At 52.5% G+C, this 19377-nt stretch overlaps 1 protein-coding gene across 11 annotated transcripts in view; it reads right to left on the bottom strand.

Moving 5' to 3' along the window:
* Positions 1 to 19377, bottom strand: part of TBC1D16 (TBC1 domain family member 16) — an 81546-nt gene that overhangs the window by 6471 nt on the left and 55698 nt on the right. For 5 of the 11 annotated variants that reach the window (XM_070561384.1, XM_070561389.1, XM_070561385.1 and 2 more), the window contains 7 exons: positions 9303 to 9464; positions 8150 to 8297; positions 7080 to 7247; positions 6428 to 6576; positions 5735 to 5869; positions 4734 to 4920; positions 2604 to 2783 (listed from right to left, as the gene is read on the bottom strand). In XM_070561384.1, coding sequence (XP_070417485.1) covers positions 2604 to 2783; positions 4734 to 4920; positions 5735 to 5869; positions 6428 to 6576; positions 7080 to 7247; positions 8150 to 8297; positions 9303 to 9464 — 1129 coding nt within the window. Of the gene's footprint in view, positions 1 to 1595; positions 2200 to 2603; positions 2784 to 4733; positions 4921 to 5734; positions 5870 to 6427; positions 6577 to 7079; positions 7248 to 7421; positions 7480 to 8149; positions 8298 to 9302; positions 9465 to 19377 lie in introns of those variants that run through there. The other 6 variants (XM_070561387.1, XM_070561388.1, XM_070561391.1 and 3 more) reach the window with 5 other exon arrangements.

The raw sequence follows: 19377 nt of genomic DNA, 5'->3' as shown, positions 1-19377 counted from the left end.
GAGGAGCCCTCCGGGTGCCCTCCATCAGGGGGACAAAGAACACGCTTCCTCGGAAGGCTGAGCTGTGCTCATGCCAACATCTTGTTCGTAAAGGTCTTGAGTGATGGTGCATGCAGAAGGCTGCGTCAGAACCCTCATGGAACGCGCCAGCAAGAAAGAACCTCTGGCAGCCACCCACTGGTCAGTGTCCTCCTGCCTCATGGCCAAACGTCCCAACTTGCACCCCAGAAATGACTCTTAGGTTTGTTGGTAAGAAGGTGGGAATAGGAGCCTAACAGAGTGGAGCGCAGAAGCTCCCTGATGGTCCCCACAGAGTGGCTAGAACCATCCGCTGTCTTTAACTGTCTTTCCAGAGCCCATGGAGGACTCCACCGCCCTCCTTGGAGGCCGCCTCACCGGCTGAGCAGCAGGAAGCTGACAGCTGGTCCTGCCGGTGGGTGGGTGCGTGCTGTGCGCCCTCCTGCCCGGACGCTTTGAGGGCGTGCTGTCTTTGATTCACACTCGCTTCCGGGAGAGGAGGAAGGACACGGACCACCAGGAAGCCCGTGTTTAGTCTCTGGATGTCGACCACCCAGCCAGGCGGAACTGCGTTCCTGAACCGGGCAGGGTGGAGCCCACGATGTGGGCCAAAGTTATGGGAGCAAATGCCCCCCACCCCACCCGCTCGGCAAAGACCACCCGCTAGGCCGCTGGGCCTCGGACTGCCAGCCCCATCCTCCGAACTAATCCAGGATGGTCTTGCTGCAGCTCAGGAGATCCTTCTGCAGCTCTTTGAACCCTGGCCAGGGTGGGAAGACAGCAGAGGGATTCCGGGAGGAAGGATGTCCAGCTCCTCCCAGAGAGGAACGTGGGGAGGAAAAGGTGGGGCACGTCCTAAATAAGGCGGACGGCAGGCAGGACTAATTTCAGTTCCCTGGACAGGGCCCAGGGCAGCCCAGCCCCCATGGGCAAACTAGTAGTAAATGGATAAAATAGAGCTTTTCTCACTCAGAGGTCACTTTACAAGTCAAAGGCACCACTGGTAGTGACCCCCCACCGCCCCCTCTGGCTCGCTCCTGATGAATGAGCCTGCCCCCACCACCGTCATCCTACCTCCTCCCCACCCGGGAGCGACTAATTTGATCAAGGCTAAATTTAGCCGAAAGCCCCCAAATGGCGTGAACTTGGTTTGTGGACTTCAAGCAAATGGCAGCCAACAGAGATGGCCAAATAGGCTTCTCCACTGTGATGGTTTTTTTTTTTTTTTTTTGAGGAAGATTGGCCCTGAGCTAACATCCATGCCCATCTTCCTCTATTTTATATGTGGGACACCTGCCACAGTGTGCCTTGATAGGCTGTGCTAGGTCCACGCCCAGGATCCAAGCCGGCGAACCCTGGGCTGCCGAAGGGGAGTGTGCGAACTTAACCACTGCACCACCGGGCTGGCCCCCCACCCTGTGATTTTTGCTAGATCCCAGTAATGAAAATCACCACGAGAAAGGGCCCCATCTGTTGGGTGATGCTCAGAGGTCACTTGTAACACTTCCGTAAACACGATGTAACGAGGCGGCAACTCTGCGGCTGAGGGTTGCATGAAAAACACGCAACGAGGCCCGGCAAAGCCGACACGATTTTTGAAAAACAAAAAGCAACCCAGCGTCTTGCACCATCCATGCCAGTGCTCCCTGGATCAGTGCAGATATTTCACCCTGAATGTCCACGTCGAGCATGCTGATCCAGGCGGGCAGTGAAGCCAGACCCGGCGAGGGCGGGAGGCAGGCAGGACAGATGGCTCCAAAGACCGAGTGTAGCACCAGCGTGGGTTTCTTCAGACTCACTTTTGCCAGATACGGTCCTCCAGCGATCTCCGTAAGGGTGGGAAATGCGGGGGCACACTTCTGTGGGCTGGTGACTGTTCCCATCTCCCTGCAACGTGCCGGGGCTGCTCAGTGAGGATGGAGCCTGCTCTCGCAGAAAGGGTCCCGGCCCTCTCCCAGATGCATCAATACTATTTTTTTAAAGGCTGATGGATTCAGAGAGACTTGCCCATCCTTGAACATCGCCAGCTTGTCACTAATTTGGGCGTCGCAGCCATGTGATGGGGCCAGAGCCACGTTCCCAGGAGAATCTGTTGAGGAGATGCTGATAATGGTGGACGGCAAGTGGAAATCGACATCTCCGGGCGGGGACCGCAGGCTGGTCCTGGGCTCTCTAGAGGGGCTGATGGGGAAGCAGGCTCTCACACCCTTTCCCTGAGCCGTCCCGATGGGGGCAGGCGGGGTGGGCACTGGCTTCCTGGCCTGCTCGGCCCCCTCAGTGTCTTTCACGCTGATTGGTTGTGACAGGAGCGAGCTCAGCCCCAGAACGTGGTAGTCAGCGGGCAATTTGCATCGATTTCAGTTCCTTGGGAGGCGAGTTGCAGGTGGGAAGCCAGCCGCGTGGGACTAGAAGGCAGTTGCTGCATGAGGGGCTGCAGTGTTTTGTGGGGGGGTCGGGAGTTGCAGAAGAGGGGACCCCAGAGGAAGTGCACAGTTACGCTGGCCCCTCGGGCCAGGTACGGGATGGTGACTGTCGCTCCGGGGCCGAGGTCCTGGCCCCCACCCTCGATGCCCGCCCTGGCTCACCTGGTAGTGGGCCCAGCAGGCCTCCCAGATTCGCAGCGCCTCGGCCTCAGGGAACTCCCGTTTAAAGCACAGCAGGAGCCAGCGGTGGCAGAAGAGCATCTGCAGGCCGTCCTCCCCCAGCGAGACCAGGTGCTGGTAGAAGCGTAGGTGCGTCAGCCGAAGCAGCTCCCGCAGGTACAGCTGGGGGCGAGGCCGGGGCGAGTCAGCACCCCAGCCCCGCGAAGGCCCGCCCGGCCGGCCCAGGAAGCCCACTCCCACCAGGGCCCTTCCTTGGGCACCCCACCCCTGAAAAGCAGGCGAGCCGTTCACAGGGTCTCTATCTGCTATGTGCGTCTGCGCCTGCTCATATTATCCTGCCGCTGAATTTGACTCACACCTGTCTCTGCTGGTTTATCCCAGATTTCAGACTATTCTGTGGCACAGCCCAGGGCAAGGCAGAGCGTAGCACCCTGTGGGCTGCGTCTGACGCCCCGTCCTTCCTGGGAGTGCAAATGGATCATCCACAGAAACCCCGCCCAACCACTTTCCGCTCGGATGGCTGGGATCCGTCACCTTTCAGAGCCGATTTAGAGCAGGGGGGGCGGTTTCTGAACCCCAGGACGCTCGATTCCGGCACTTAAGGTCACCACCCAGTGACGCGGGACAAGATCGAGGCTATTTCTGGCAGCGCCTGGCTGGGGCTGCTGACCTCACCAGAGCCGTCGGAAAATCAATCTCCAGCAGTCACGAGTCACCGGGCCACGGGCTGCATGAGCCCATCAGGGCCGAATCCGGTCAGACCCCATAATTGCCTCCCCAGGTACTGTGGAAACCTGACATCACGGCGGCTCCGAGGGTGGGCGGGCTGGGCCGGGGGATCTTGGGGCAGGGGCTCGGTGACTCACAGGCCCCTTCCCACACAAGTGGCCCATTGTTCCTGCTCGAGACAGCCGCTGGGGTGGCACAGGGCCCTTGTAGGAACTCATTCTGAGGATCCTTCTCAACTGGCCAGTTTCTCCACCCTGTGGCCCACAGCAGGGTCAAGTCCAGGCGTGCAGCTGACCCCTCCCTCAGGACACTCCCCACCCCCGCCCAGGTGTCCTCTGTTCCAGTCCACGCCTCCCTGCTCCCGCTCCCTCGTCCTCACACCCTCCGCTGTGCTCTCCCTTCCAGTCTTCAGTGGCCCTATGACAGTTAGTCCATGGCCCTGGCATTCGAGGCCCCGCATCCAGCTCTGCCCTCACTGCATCTGGTCCAACAAGACCAGGCCACACAGTGTCACTGCCCAGAACGCTGTGCTCAGCCAAGTCTTGGCAGTGCCCAGGGCCAGACCCTACGCAACAGGGAGTCAGCCTGGTCCCCCTGCCTTCCTTCCCGTCTCGGTCACCAGGGCCCTTTCTGTATCGCTCCCCTGCACCCAGCATCCTCTCCCCCAGCTGTCAGCTTTCAGGCTGAGGCGCTCTCCTGGACTGGGTGCTGAGACCAGGCCACAGAGCCCGGCACCTGGCACCTGGCAGGTGCCTGGAACACACAGGTGCTGTGAAGAGTGACGAGTGAACACTCCTGGCTCCGGCTTGCCCAGCTTTGCCTGTCCCCGCCCCAGCGTTTAGTGCTGCCTGGTCTGTGTGGGTTAGGGGAGGCCGTGCAGGGAAGGCCTGCTGGGTAGGGTGTGACAACCGCCCAGTGGGCTCCAGGGTGGCTTCAGGAGCTCTTCCGGTTCCTGTCCCCACTCAGGAACCCTGGCTGTGTTGGACCCTGGCAGGGAGCAGCCCAGACGGACCTGAAGACCTGTCTGATAAAGCACAGGACCAGCTGCGATGGGCCCTCTCTCCTCACCCTGCGACGGAGCCTGGGCTGGGATGCTCCGAGCAGGGAGGTGGGAGGCCCCAGGGGCAGGCTCTGCACAGTCCGGCCTGCAGGGAGCATGGGGTGAGGATGGCAGAGTGGGTCCTGAGGCCTGGGAGCAGCCTGCGTCCCTCCTGGGAAAGCTGACTCTTCCCCAGAGGCCCAGGGCTAAGCCCCCCATACTACACTGGCAGCGCCCACCCGGCTTTTCTGCTGCCTGCTGACCACACATGACCCCTGGCAGCAAGGGGAGGGGGCAGCGTGCTCTCTCCCGGCTGCCCTCGACCACACGTCCCCGAGCCTCACCAGCTGTTTCTCCATGTCCTCGTCCCGAGGAGAGCTGACGAAGATGGTATTCTGCATCAAACCCACAAAGCACCAGAAGGTGTCTGATTCGTCCAGGACCTCGGCCAAGATGGGTGCCACCAGGTCCGACATGCCCTGGGAGTAGCCGATGGCCGGGTTGTACACGGCGTAGTTCAGCAGGATCCTCCTGGCGACACGGTGCAGAGAGCAGGGCGGTTGGCGGAGAGTGGCCACAACATAGCCCACCCTTGCTGTCTGCTTGGTGGCATGTCACCCGGGCCAGCACCAGCAGAACCCCAGGCTGGAGACCCTGGGCTGCCAGGATGCCCCTCCTTCGCCTCGATCTCAGGGGAAGGAGGGCAGCTCTGGGGACTGTCTCTGAAGCCTTGGGAAATTGAGTGGCCTGCAATTAACCAGTCACCATGCCCAGACCTCTGGAGCAGAGGGGAAGGAGGAATGTGGGTCTCATTTTCTTAATGGCCGACTGCCTGTGACAAAGGGTGGGCTGGCAGGGACATTTTATGGGCTGCTAATTTTGTGCAATTATTTGCCAGGCAGCAGCAGAATGTCAAAGATGCCAACCCCGGGCTCAGTGTGGCTTTATCACTGCGAGGACCACCCACTGGGAGACAGAGGCTCATCCATGGTTGCTGTGAGCCAAGTAAGGCCAGTCTTGGTGGAGGCCCGGAGGATGGGGGCCTTTGCTGGCAGCCTTGGGCGGGACCTACAGGGCTTCCCTGGGACGCTGGGGCCATAAGAGGCCAATCGACATTGCCGAAGTAGCTAACGATCCTCTACTTCCGGGCATTGTGAAGGAAGGAAGAAAGACACCTGACCCCTAACCCCCGCAGATGCTGCTGCTGCTTGCCCACTTCCCAGAGGGTCAGCTGAGGCCCGAGGGGTAAGGGGACGCTCACAGAGGGGCAGGTGAGGAAGTGAGGCGGGGAGCTGGGCCCAGGCCTCTGCGAGGAGGACCGGTGCGGCCCAGGGGAGGCGGGTACCTCATGCTCTCCACGTTGGGATTGCCTTCGCCTCGGAAGAACTGGTTGCTCCGATCTGTGCGAACCACATCCTTGTCCACGGTGAACTGCACATTGCGCCAGAAGGCTCTGTGCTCTTCGGGAGTCATGGAGAGCCTGGCCCGGAGCAGAGCACCCGCTGGGGTCAGCGAGCTGTGCACACTGCAGCAGAGCCCCTGCTCCCCAGAAGGGGCCTGGGGTGCTGCTGCCGCTGCAAACCCTCCAGCTCCCCGCTGACTTGGAGGTGCGTGTCCGAGGCCTTTCCCAACATTGACTTGGCCTCATGGGTCCCTGCGTCCGGGAGGGGAGAGCTGACCTCGGCCTGGGGTCAGCCAGGCCCAGACAGACCTCCGCAGTGGGCTCCCGGCTGGCCCCTTGAGGCCGGCTGCCACCCCAGCGTCCAGCGGTAGGATGTCAGCGCCTCGTTAAGTCTGTTTCTGAAAACGAATTCTAAGACCTTGACATGCAGCTAAAGAGGCCGTGGTCCCGAGGCTGAGCGCTCGGGATAATGGCTGCACTTAGCCAACCCTATCACTCACGTTCCTGGGAGACCCATTTTCGAAAGAGACTATGGGTCACGGAACGTATTATCAATGCTGAATTGCACCTCCAATTGCCTTTTCAAAGGACATTTCCCTCCGCGGTTTGGGGGCGGGCTGGCCGGGCGGCGGTCACCTTTTCTGCTGGATCTCCGCGTACTCCTTCCGCTTCTGCACCCGCAGGGCCTCCCTCTCCTCCGACGTGGACTCGTGGCTGTAATAACGCAGCAGGAAGGGCCAGACCTCCCCCCGGATTGACACATCAATGCCGCCGAAGAAAATGGCCTGGAGGAAGCGGCGAAAGTTGGGGAGGGGCCAAAACAGGGCCGCTGAGAGCACCCCCAAATCCCGGGAGACGTGTGTTTTGGTGGCTCTGCTGCGCCTTCTTGACAACTGATGCCTTGATTCAGATCGCTGCAATTTGCACATGTTTGCAGGGGAAAGAGCCGGCCCTCCATTCCCATACAGGACACAAACCAGGCTCATTTCAATGTCAATGCCCCCCCTGGGGTGGCGCTCAGATTAACGTGTCGTTCTCACGTCGCGGCCTAATCCTCGGGTTTGCAAGTGCTGCATTTCACCGTGCGCCCTTCTATACAGGCTGACGCGGGATCCCCCAAACCCGCTCGGGAGGTTTCTTTTTCAACCCGGCGGCTTTGATTGCTTCATCGGGCGTGTTCACACAGCTCCTCGCACAAGGGCACAGGCCCCCCTGGAGGTGGCCCCCGAGGGTGCCCGGCCCCCTTCCCCCCGGCTGGCCGGCCACCCTCCCGAGGGCCCGGCCTCACCTTGCGCAGCTTGTACTCCTCTTCCACCTGGCCCAGCTCGTTCAGGTGGCGCAGCCAGGCGGAGACGTCCAGCCTCTTGTACATGCTCTCCTCGGGGTGCGTCTCGGACGAGGGCAGTTTGGGCCGACGGATGGAGAACCGCATGCACGTCTTTTCGTCGGCGACCTGCTGGACAGGAGGGAATGGGCAAGATCAGCGTCCCCGACTCTGGGCTTTGGAGCGGTGCTGTCTTCCCAGAACGTGAAAGACTCTCTCTCTCTCCTGAAAGGAGGGGGACCGGCCGCCCCTGCACACAAACCCCTAAATGGCAAGTGTAATTAGACGCAATTAAAATGAAAATACCTTCATCCCAGCATCGGCTTCCCCTGGCCGCTCAGCTCCCCGGCCGGCCCACTCCCACCAACCGCCGTGCCCCTCGCCGCCGCCCCCCGCGTTCCCTCCCACCCCGGCCGCAAACACGGAATTAATGCCTCGTTCGGCCCAACTTCCCTCTGCCGGGAGGGCCTGCAATAAATTACACGTGATTGGCCGCATACAATGGGGTCGCTGTTCTGCGAGCGGGAGCCCGCCTGTCAGGTTGTCTCCACGGGCAGTCACGAATCCAGGGCGAAACTGCAGCTGACATTTAATTCAAAAATCAAAGGTTGTTCAATGTAGGGGGAAAAAAGCGCCATGCTACTTTAATAAGGGGAGCCAGCAGGAGGCTCTGTGGAAGGCAGGGAATTTTAAAGTCAGCCCCATTTCTAATAAGCACATACAGTATCTTAAACAGATAATTAGAGAGCTCTTATTACATTTGTATGTAGATTGAGCAAAATATGGCAGGAAGCCTTGTCAAAACATGATTTTTCAAGTGCCGAGCTCTGACTTCACAGAAGCCCTGGGCCTCTCAAACCCATGTCTCAAGACCAAAGTTGCTGTTCTATCAGCCACCCAGCGACCACGGGTCACACCCGGGAGGCCTCGGGCTCGGGAGCAGAGACCTGTGTGGGGGAAGTCCTGGACCCGGGGCGGGGGGTCCCAGCAGCCAGGTGTCCCACTCCCAACCCTCAGTTGGGCCTCTGGCCTACCTGGTCTTTGAGGTGCGTCTCGGCGCAGTATTTCCACTGTTGAAACACGTCCGACAGCTTGTCCAGGCCCCCGTGGTGGAAGTGGAAAACCTTGTACTGGCTCTCCCGGCTGGCGACCACCAGCTGGCCACTGGTGCAGGCCTCGTCGCTGAGCGGCCATGACAGCGGGCAGAGAAAAGACCGAAGAACGCGTAAACAACGGGTTTTTTCTTCCAGGCCTAATCAGAGGCCGCGCTATCGCCCGACCTCAGAGGCAGGAAACGGGAAGTGTCCCCGTGTGTGCAGTTTGGCTGCCAGTGGGAGGGGGACAGAATTATGCCGTTGCCCCCTCTGCTGAAGAAGGCAAGACAGCTCCCTCCTGGGGAGGCCCGGACGCAGGGCCGGCCTCGCTCCCGGGAGACCTGCCAGAGCAGCCTGCCGCCCCCGCTCCCACCCGCCAGGCCGCCCAGTCCTTTCTCTCCAGGAGACCAGCGGAGTGGAAGCAGGTTTTGAACCCAGGTGGGGTGGGCACTGAGAGAACATCATTCACGGGTGGCACTCTGGGAGACTCCTGCAGGGAAATTCACGGCACATCCATCAGGCGGGCAGCCCCACCTTCGCCGCCCTTCCGTGAAAGGCCGGAATGTGTCTCTGGTGGGGCAACCCCTTCCAGTGACGCGCCTGTTTCTTCTAAGCAGGTCTGTGGTTGGCACTGTCTCTCACTGGGCCACCCTGCCTTTCGGGAGGAGAGATGTAACTATTAGGCAGGACACTAATAGCCATGGTCCGCCCATCAGAAAGCCGCAGCCCGGTCCTGAGCACACGGGCAAGCCGCAGAGCCCCTGGGTGGGTGACAGGGAGCAGCCTGCAGACGCTACTCTCTGTGCAGCCCTGGTCTGGCTTCTTCGCTTCTTCCCCCAAGCCAGAGTTCCAAGCCATAGCCGGCTACCAACACCCTGAGGGCAGATGGAAGAGTTAGGGAGCCACCCGACCAGGTTCCCGTGGGGCAGTCATAGTAGGTACCACTGCTGATGAGACAGTGATGTTGGGAAGCACTGGTTTAGGGATGCTGGCGTTAGTGAAACAGCCGGGGCCCTGACCCCGGAGCCCCAGCCCGCGCCCAGACACGGCACAACCTCCAACTTCCGGGAAGCCACCAAGAGATGGAGCTCACCTGAAAAACAGGCGGAGGGAGCGCATGTGCCCCAGGTCCACACGGAACACGCCACAGATCTGCTCCAGGGCACACGCCCGCTGTGGCTCGTCCCAGCGCGGGGTCTGCAGGAGGCCGTCACTGTCCGAGAAGCGCAGGTGGGCGTCCGCGCTGGAGGGGGAGCTGCTGGAGCAGGCCAGGTGATGGCCACACGTTTCTCTGTCCATGCAGCCAGGGGGGAAGGGCAGGGGAGGGCTGGGGGAAACCGTGGAAACACGCACACCAAACACACGTGCACGTCACAGGCTCTCCAGAGACACCAGGAGTGAAGGAATCCCGTCAAGGTCATGCCCAGTGACATTTTCATGTAGATGGGAAAGCATTTTCGTGGTCAAATTCAGTTCCACTTCAATAGAGGCAGTAAGTGGTCAAGGTGACAGAAGAGGTCACACTGACTGGCCCTTGCTGTGTGACCTTGGCAATGTTACCAAGCCCCTCTGAGCCTTTGTTTCCACATTTGCAACGCGAGGGTAAAAATGGGGCTTTGTGTAGACTATGGCTGCACAGCGCTCAGTGCTGGGCACCCTGGTCCTCAGGGTTTCCTAAGAGGAGCTGTTTCATGACCATTTCGGACAGCACGGAGCTTCCTTTTGGATTTAGATTGGTTCACTATTTTCCTGAAAAAGTGTTGGTTCAGTAAGGAAACATTTGGGTTATTAATACTATTAATATAAACAAGGAACATTTACAAACGCTCAGCATGGGCCTGGCCCACCCTCTGGGATGGGTAGTGTTGTTACCTCCATTGTACAGAAGAGGGACTGAGGCGCAGAGAGGTTAAGTAACTTGCTCCAGACCACACAGCTATCAGGCGGTGGAGCTGGATTTGAACCCAAGCTTTGTGGCCCATGTCCTCACCGGCATATTTCACTGCCTCTAAGTTTGAAGTTCACAATACAACCCCACTTATTCTGCTTTTTTTAAAAAAAATTCATGAATTTGTTTAGAACCTCAGTTGCAAAATATTTTATTACATGAATTCAGCCACCCCACAGGCTAAATGCTCTCTCTTGAGATTTAATGGTAACATCCAGCAAATGCCTGCTGACGTCCACGCAGGCTAAGGGCAAGCTTCGGTCTGGACTCTGAGCCCAGCATCCTACAGAGAGACCCCTGCTGTCGCCTTATCCTGCTTTCTCATTTTAGCCCAGGACATAAAAGTGTCAGAGGCACCTCTTCCTCCAGCGGGTACCCAGTCTTGGATGATTTGAGCACAGTCCCTCAGAACTCGGAACTTCCTCAAAGAGAAAGGCTGCCCTTTCAGACCCTTCGCTGCTTCTAGAACAACACCCGGCCTGGGGGGTGGGAGGGGGCTTTCTTCCCCACCCGTCTGAGGAGGCGACAGAGCCTGGTCCTTCCATTTCTGTGGGGCACCTGGGCTTTCCGAGGAGACAGCCTCAGGTCAAGATAGATACCCGGATGGCAAGATAGGCGGATAAGCTGACCCACTGTGGCCACACAGCAAACTCGGACCCCAAAAGGCTGAGGGATTCTCCCGTCTTCCCAAGTGGACCCTGACTGGGCTGCGCTGTGCAATTATTGTTTGCGAAACAAGGCAAGTCGCAGGTCTGAAGTCAGCCCCCCCGCCAGGCCACTTCATGCGGCGTTTCATAATCTGCTTATGGAACAATGCGGCCGCAGCGGCCGGGGAGCATGTGCTCGGCGTGCGTCCCCGGCCGGCCGGCCCATCCCGGGCTGGCCTCCAAACCAGCTGGAGGGGAGCCACCAAAGGGTGGCATTATTTCCAGCCCCCGCCCCTCATCCTCCCCTCTCCACAGGCTCCGAGTGGATCCTCTAAAACCTGCACGCCCTCCCAACCTGGGGCGTCCTGCTCACCCTGTGGGGCAGGCCAAGCCAGGATGGAGACTCACTCTGGCAGAATCACGGGGGGGAAGACCTGCTCTGCTGTTGCAGTGGGAGGACTGGTCCCCCGGGGGGGAAGGAGCTGCAGAGAGAGGGCCCACCCGCAGCTTCCTGCAGCAACTTGCCTCCAGGCAGAAGCCTGCTTAAACCCTTTACAACTCCTTAGGGGGAAATTATTTGCATTAATTAATTGATCGATTAATTAATTCAAGACACTATGCCTGGGACCTACAGCTGGGGTTCCAGGGGTTCAAACTGGAGCAAAGTTGACGGAAGCCTCAGCTCCCTGTTATTTAGGGTCTGTGATGGCAGATGACCGTATGGCCATCGAGGTCATGGAGGACGACATCGCCTGCCAAGGGTCACAACTGTACCCTGGCTGCTGCTGCATCTCCAGCTCCCAGCACAGGCCTGGCATAGGACGCGAAGTCATTTAATGCTCATGCCTGGGATGAAAATGTAAAAGGTCTGGGAATTTTGAAGTCATAGAAAAAAAAAATTGTAAAGAAATAAAATCTTGGGGAAATTGAAATATGCACAGTTTTTATTTTTCATCTTTTCACACACGTGGAGCAATTTGGTTTTAAGACTATTCATATGTGCTGGTTATAATTTGGCTTGGTCATAAAATTATTATGTGTGCTGCATTAAAATTAAAAGGGTAGTTTATTTAGGCAATAATTCTCCAAACTGCAAGTTTAAAATGTTTTATAGATAGAACCAGAAGATGCTAAACGCTAGGAAATACAGCGTTTCTTAGTTTTGTTGTGCTCTAAGGATCACCAAAATGCAAAAACAGAAACGAAAGAGAGAAATGCCAGCATCGTCACCGCAAAACACAGCAAGTGAGTTCTTTCTCCACTTGGCAACCCACGCAATGTGAGGCACAGAGTCGATTCCCCAGCCCCGGAATCCAGGCGGCCCTGTGAGTTGCTTTGGCCAATAGGATGCGGTGAAAGTGCCTTTCTGTGAGCTCTGGAGCCTGGCCTCAGGAGGCCTGGCAGCTTCTGCATTCTCACTCTTGGTGCATCCTGCTGCCAGATAAGGAAGCCCAGGCACGAGAGACGAGACCATGAGGACGAGGCCCAGATGAGAGTCAGCACCGGAGCCCCCACCCATGTGGACAGAGGCCATTGCAGACCCTCCACCCAGTCGAGCCTCCAGCTGGCCACGGCTGCCTGAAGGAGCCGGGGAGAGCCCGGCAGCACCAGCCTAGCCCAGAACTGTGAGCAAATAAAAGGTTGCTATTTCAAGCGGCTATGTTTTGGAGTCGTTTGTTACGCAGCAATAGATAACTCATACACGCATACCAGAAGTGTCCACTTTCAGAAAAGGCTTGAGGAGGGAGGAAGAAACCTCCAAAATTATTGAGTTGTGGTTCTCAAGGTCAAAGAGACACTGGGGCCAGATTTTACTATTTTGAAATATTCAAACTTCTAAATGCTCCTGCTTTTCTTTGTTCCGAGCCTTTAGAGTCAGCTGAATGTTAATTCGATGGAGCCCCAGGTCTCAAGTATAGTGTCCTGAATTAATTAATCAATCAATTAATTAATGCCAATAATTTCCCCCTGGGAGTTGTAAAGGGTTTAAGCAGGCTCCTGCCTGTGGAGGCGAGTTGCTGCAGGAAGGAGTGGGGTGGGCCCTCTCTCTGGGGCTCTTTCCTGGTTTGAAATCAGCTCCTCCTCCTCCAGGGGACCAGTCCTTCTGGCCACAGCAGCGGAGAGGGGGCCTCTGCCCATGTCTCTGCCAGCGTGAGCCTCCATCCTGAATCTGGTTTCTGGAAACTTCAGCCCACCCCATGGGGAGAGCAGGGCATGGCATGTTGGGAAGGGTGTGCAGGTTTTGGAGGGTGTTGTTGTGTGTGTGTGGAGTGGGAACGATGGGGTGAGGGGGGCTGGAAATAATGCCCCCCTTTGATGGTTCCTCATAATTGCCAGAACTTCGAGGCAGCCGAGATGTCCTTCAGTAGGTGGACGGCCAAGCAAACTGTGGTCCATCCAGACAAGAGGATATTATCCAGCACGAAAAAGAGATGAGCTATCAAGCCACGGAGAGACAGGAAGGAACCTTAAATGCATATTCCGAATTGAAAAAAGCCAGTCTGAAAAGCCTACACACTGTATGATTCCAGTTATATCACATTCTGGAAAAGGCAAAACTATGGAGACAGTAAAAAGATCAGTGGTGGCCAGGAAGTGGCGGGAAGGAGGGGTGGACAGGCGGAGCACAGAGGATTTTTAGGGCAGTGAAATGACTGTAGGATACTGTAATGTGGATGCGTGTCATTACCCGTGTCCAAATCCACAGAATGCACGACACCAAGATGAGCCCTAACGTAAGCTGTGGGCTTTAGTTGATAATGATGTGTCAACTGAGGTTTGTCAATTGTAACAAATGCACCACCGGTGGGGGATGTCCATAGTGGGGTTCTGTGCATGTGGGCAGGGCAGGGGGTATATGGGAAATCTCGGTACCTTCCGCTCAATTTTGTTATGAACCTAAACTGCTCTAAAAAAATACAATCTATTAAAAACAAAACAAAAAGCCAAAGAACAAACTGGGACATACATATGACAGAGATCAACATCTCTAATATGAAAAAAAGTATGTAAATCAAAAAGAAAAGAAAAAATTCCCAATAGAAAAATGTCAAAAGGATAAGAAAAAACAAATCACTAGAGAATAAATACAAATAACCAATAAAATTTTCAAGTCCAGAGTAATGAAATAAATGCAAATGGGATAAGATATCATTTAGGGGGAAGTCTACGAAATTGCCGGTAATTTAAAAATTAGAATATTCACTGTAGGTAAGGGTTTGGGGAAACATTCTTGCATGACTCGGGGGACTCTACACCGGTCAAATTGCCCTGAATGGCAACCAGGAATTAGCATGCAAACAGCTTGAGATGTTTATGCATTTTCATCCTCTACTTTTATTTCCAGGTATTGATCCTAAGAGCCAGAAATATCCAAAAAAAAATACACCCATGAATGCAGAAAAAGCATCTGACAAAAATCTAACACTCATTCATGACAAAAAACATAGGGAACTAGGCCTAGAAGGGCGCCACCTCACATTGATAAGGGGCACCTGCCTCACTCTAGTTGCCATCATACCACATGTAGGAGACCAACCTTTTCCCTCACGACGGGGATAGGCGAGGATGCCCGCCCTCACCACTCTCGTCAACACAGCCCTGGGGGCTCCAGCCTCCACGCGAGGCAGGAAAAGAGAAGAAAGTGCATAAAGATGGGAAGAGAAGAAGGAAAACGGTCCCAATTTGCAGATGATACGGTTGTTTACATGAACAATCCCATGGAATTTCCAAAACAACTGTTAGAACTAATAAGTGAAGTTGGTGAGATTGCAGGATAAAAGATTAATGCAGAAAAATCAATTGTATTCTTAAAGTCTAGCAACACACAATTGGAAAATATTATAAATAAAAGATTCCAAACTAGCCTCATCGTGGGGACCGTTTTGCAATATATACAAATGTGGAATCATTATGTTATACACCTGGGATAAGAAAGACAATTTTTGAGAAAATAGCTTTTGAGGAAAACAACTTTCATTTTTCTGAGTTGCTGCCTAGGCATTTTAAAGTAGGATAACCCTGCTCACATCCAGAGTCTGCACATTTAGATAAGGACTTAAATTTAGGATTCTTGTCGTAAGTTCTCCCTTTATCTCTCCTGGGGGCATCTTTTAAAATAATCGCTTAGAATTAAGCCTATGAAAAGTTTCTGACATCCATCCCAACCAGGGTAGCAGGTGCTTGCTACCCTGCTCTCTATCTCCTGCTCCGTCATGACCTGGGAGAGACAACTGCCCTTTCCCCGGCTCATACGCCCCTTCGCTTCTGGGAACTGTAAGTAATAAATCTTATGACTATTTCCTTTGTGTGGGTGTATTGAAACTGTGCCTTCAATCCAAATGGCCTCATGGGTTTCACTTCCCCAAAGTGGGAGCTGACCCCGTGTGGGTGGCATGTGCTCCCTCATTCAGCAGGTCATATCTGCATATTCTTAATTCAACACTGCAGCTCCAGCTTGACAACACAACGTCTGAAACCAATATAATGTTATATATCAATTATATGTCAATAAAGAAAAATTCCATTTATAATAGCAAAAAGAAAAAAAGAAACCTACATAAAATACTTAGGAATAAGTCCAACAAATAACAAACACAAAACTTTGCTGAGAAAAGTTAAAGGAAACCTAAATAGATGGAGCACTATACCATGTCCATGGATTGACTCAGTCAACATCGTGAAGATGGTAATCTTGCCAAATTGATCTAAGGGTTCAACACAATCCCCATCAAAATTCTAGCAGGATTTTTTTTGGGTAGAAATCAACAAGCTGACTATAAAATTCATATGGAAATGCAAAAGACCTACAATAACCAAAGCAATTATTTTAAAACGAACAAAGTTGGAGGACGTATCTGATTTTGAGACTTATTATAAACATACAGTAATCAAGTCAGTTTGGTATTGGTGAAAAGGTAGACTTTTAGATCAATGGAACAGAGGAGAGAGTTCAGAAAGAGACAACTATGATCAATTGATTATCAACAAAGATGCAAAGACAATTCAACGGAGAAAGAATAGCTTTTCAACAAATGGTGAGATCAACTGGATATCTCTATGCAAAAAATTAACATCAACCCTTTCCTCATGTCATACACAAAAATTAACTCAAAATGGATCACAGACCGAGATGTGATACCTAACTTCAAAATACACCATTAAAGAAAACAAAAATGCAAGCCACAGCCTGGGAGAAAACATTCACAGCACATATGTCCAATAATGGACTTGTATCCAAAGCATGTACGGGGAACTCTTGAAACTCAGTGGTATTGTTAGACAAAGATTTCTTAGATACGACAGCAAAAGCATGATCCATAAAAGAAAAACATCGATCAACTGGACTTCATTAAAATGGAAAACTTGTGCTCTTTGAAAGACATCATTAAGAAAATCAAAAGACAAGCCACAGACTGGGAAAAGACACTTGCACAATGCATATCTGATAAAGGATTTATATCTACAATTTATAAAGAACCCTCAAAACTCAGTAATAAGAAAACAAACAACAAAATTTTAAAATGGGCAAAAGATTTGGCAAGACACTTCATCAAATAAGGTGGCAAATAAGCATATGAAAAGGTGCTCAACATCGTTGATCATGAGAGAAACGTAAATGGAAACCACAATGCGACACAAAGACATACAGTGTGACACACTACACATGTATTAGAATGACTGAAAAACAAACAAAGGAAAACTGACAGAACAGAGAGCTGGCCAGGAGGCAGCGTAACTGGAACTTGCACACGTTGCTGGTGGGAATGTAAAATGAAAAAGCCCCTTTGGAAAACAGTCTGGCAGTGTCTTATAAATTCAAACACATTTACCATACCACTCAGCAATCCTACTGCTAGGTATTTATCCAAGATAAATGACAAGGCTCGCACAAAAATCTGTGTGAATGTTTATAGCAGTTTTTATTCATAATTGCAAGAACAAGAATCAACAGATAAGCCCTTCAACTGGTGAATGGATAAATAAACAGTGGTACGTATGTATAATGGAATCCTACTCAGTGGTAAAAAGGAAGAAACCACGAATACACACAACATGGACAAATCGCAAATGTATTATGTTAAGTGAAAGAAGCCAGACTCAAAAGGCTACATGAAAAGATACTCGGTATCATTACTAATCAGGGAATTGCAAACTAAAGCCACGATGAGCTGCTCCTACACACTGCTATTGGCTAAAACGAAAAAGACCGACCAGACCAAGCGCTGATGAGGACCCGGAGGAGTGGAACTCTCACACACTGCTCAAGGGAATGAGAAATGCTGCAACCACTTTGGAAAGCACTTTGGCAGGTTCTTAAAAAGTAAAACACACGCCTACTGTAGGACCCAGCCATTTACCAAGAGAAATGAAAACATATGTCCACAGGCAATACTTCTGCATAAATGTTCACAGCAGCTTTATTTGTAATAGCTAAGAACTGAAAACAACCCAGGGATCAACGGGTGAATGGATACACAAATTGTGGTATATACGGGCAATGAACTACGACTCAGCAATAAAAATGAAGGACCTGCTGATACACGCAACAATGTGGATACACCGCAAAATCACTCTGCTGGCTGAAAGCAGTAGGGACTGCATGATTTGGTTTATACAGAATTCCAGGAAACACAAACTAACCTACAGTGACAGAAAGCAGGTTAGTTGCTTTGGGGGCAGGGGCTGGAGGGAGGGAAGGAAGGATTATAAAGGGACGCAAGGAAACTTTTGGGGGTGATGGACATGTTCATTATCTTGATTGCGGCGATGGTTTCATGGGTTAGGTATATGTCGAAACTCAGAAAACTGTACACTTTAAATATACGCAGTTTATCGTACATCAATTATACTTCAATAAAGTTGTAAAAAATACCAATATTCAACTCAGTATTATTGCTAAATTCCAACAATAGGAGAATATTTTAATACATTGTGGCACATTCATATGATATAACGCCATTAAGCTATGACAAAACATTTTATAAAAGTATTTAACGACCAAAGAAAATGCTCACACTATTACGTTGAATGAAGAAAGTAGGATGCAAAACTATGTGAAATATGATCTCAATATGGCTTTATATATAATGTATATTTATAGATACTTTATATTTACATAAATACATTATGGAAGTAGAAAACTGCACTAAAATTATAATAACGGTCATCTCTAGATGGTATGATTATAGTTTATTTTCATCTTGTTCTTTATTTCACAACTTTTCTAAAAGGAATAATGTATCATTTTTAATCAGAAATAATAAGCTAATCTTCTACACTCTTTTTTTTTTTTTTTACAAGAAGTCTGCATTGCTTTCTATATTGTAAAACCAATAAGGATAATTTCAAAAAGAAAAAAAGTACAGGAAAAAGTGAGGCACAGATAAGCACTCGTCGCCGTGGTTGCCATTCACTGGCGGCTCCCTCCGTGCCAGGGAGCTTGAAAGACTTCCTTATAGCAACCCCATGAGGGAGCCATTATTAACCCCATTCTACAGCTAAGGACACTGAGGCCAGGAGCGACGTCCCCAAATTTCGCAGGAGATAAATGGCAGAGCGGGTGTGGACAGCCAGGGGCGGCAGACCCAAAGCTCCAGCTCCTGACCCATGTGGTGTTCGACTCCCAGAGACAACAACTTAGAAAGAAAACAAAGGAAGATAAAGAGGAAAACAAAGCTCTATTTTTTAAAAGCATCTCTTAAAAAGCAACATCTTTTAAAAAGCATCCCTGAAAACGTGTCTACCCCTCCCCTTGGCCCCGAGCTGCTGGCTCAGAACGGCCAGCGGTCAGTCTACCAGGAAAGCCCAGTCCTCGCCTGGCCTGTAATACGCTCCAGGACCTGGCATCAGCTCATCTTTGCTCCTTCTCCCTTGTACAAGCTTCCTGTTTGCAACAAGGCACCACACTGCATGCCTTGAACAGTAGGAGGTTATTCTCACAGCTCTGGGGACCAGAAGTCTGAAGCCCAGGTGTCGGCAGGGCCAGGCGCCCTCTGAAGGTCTGTGGGAGGCTCCCTCCTTAGCTTCGGGGGTTGCCGGCAATCCTAGGCTTTCCTTGGTTTGTAGACACGTCGCTCCAATCTCTGCCTCCGTCCCCACTTGGCCCTTGTCTGTGTGTGCGTCTCTGTGTTTCTGTTTTCTCTTCTTATAAGGATACTACTCATCGGATTAGGGCCCACCTAATCCAGAATGACCTCATCTTAACTAATTACATCTGCAAAGACACTATTTCCAAATAAGGTCGCGTTCTGAGTTTCCAGGTGGAGATGAATTTTGGAGACATTATTCAGCCCCGTATGCCTCTTTACCTGCCCCGCACATATCCTATGCAAACTGGACAGCTCACTTCCTTTCCACCCTGTGGGGTCCTCTCTCCAGGCATTTGCTTACTTAGGTCCCTCCCTCTGGGCTGCCTGCCCTTCTTCCCCTATTGCCCTTCTCATTCTCCAAGGCCCAGCTTAAACATCACTTTCTCCATGGTGACTTCTCTTCATCCTTCGGGAAGTTGCTAAGTAGAGTGTCTGACATGTAGCAGGTAGCCAATACGTGCTGATTTTCCTTTATTTCTTGGG

The sequence above is a fragment of the Equus przewalskii genome, chromosome 10 (assembly GCF_037783145.1).
Source record: "Equus przewalskii isolate Varuska chromosome 10, EquPr2, whole genome shotgun sequence".
NCBI classification, from domain to species: Eukaryota; Metazoa; Chordata; class Mammalia; order Perissodactyla; family Equidae; genus Equus; species Equus przewalskii.
Note: the sequence above shows the minus strand (reverse complement) of the source record. Positions and strands in the feature narration are given on the sequence as shown.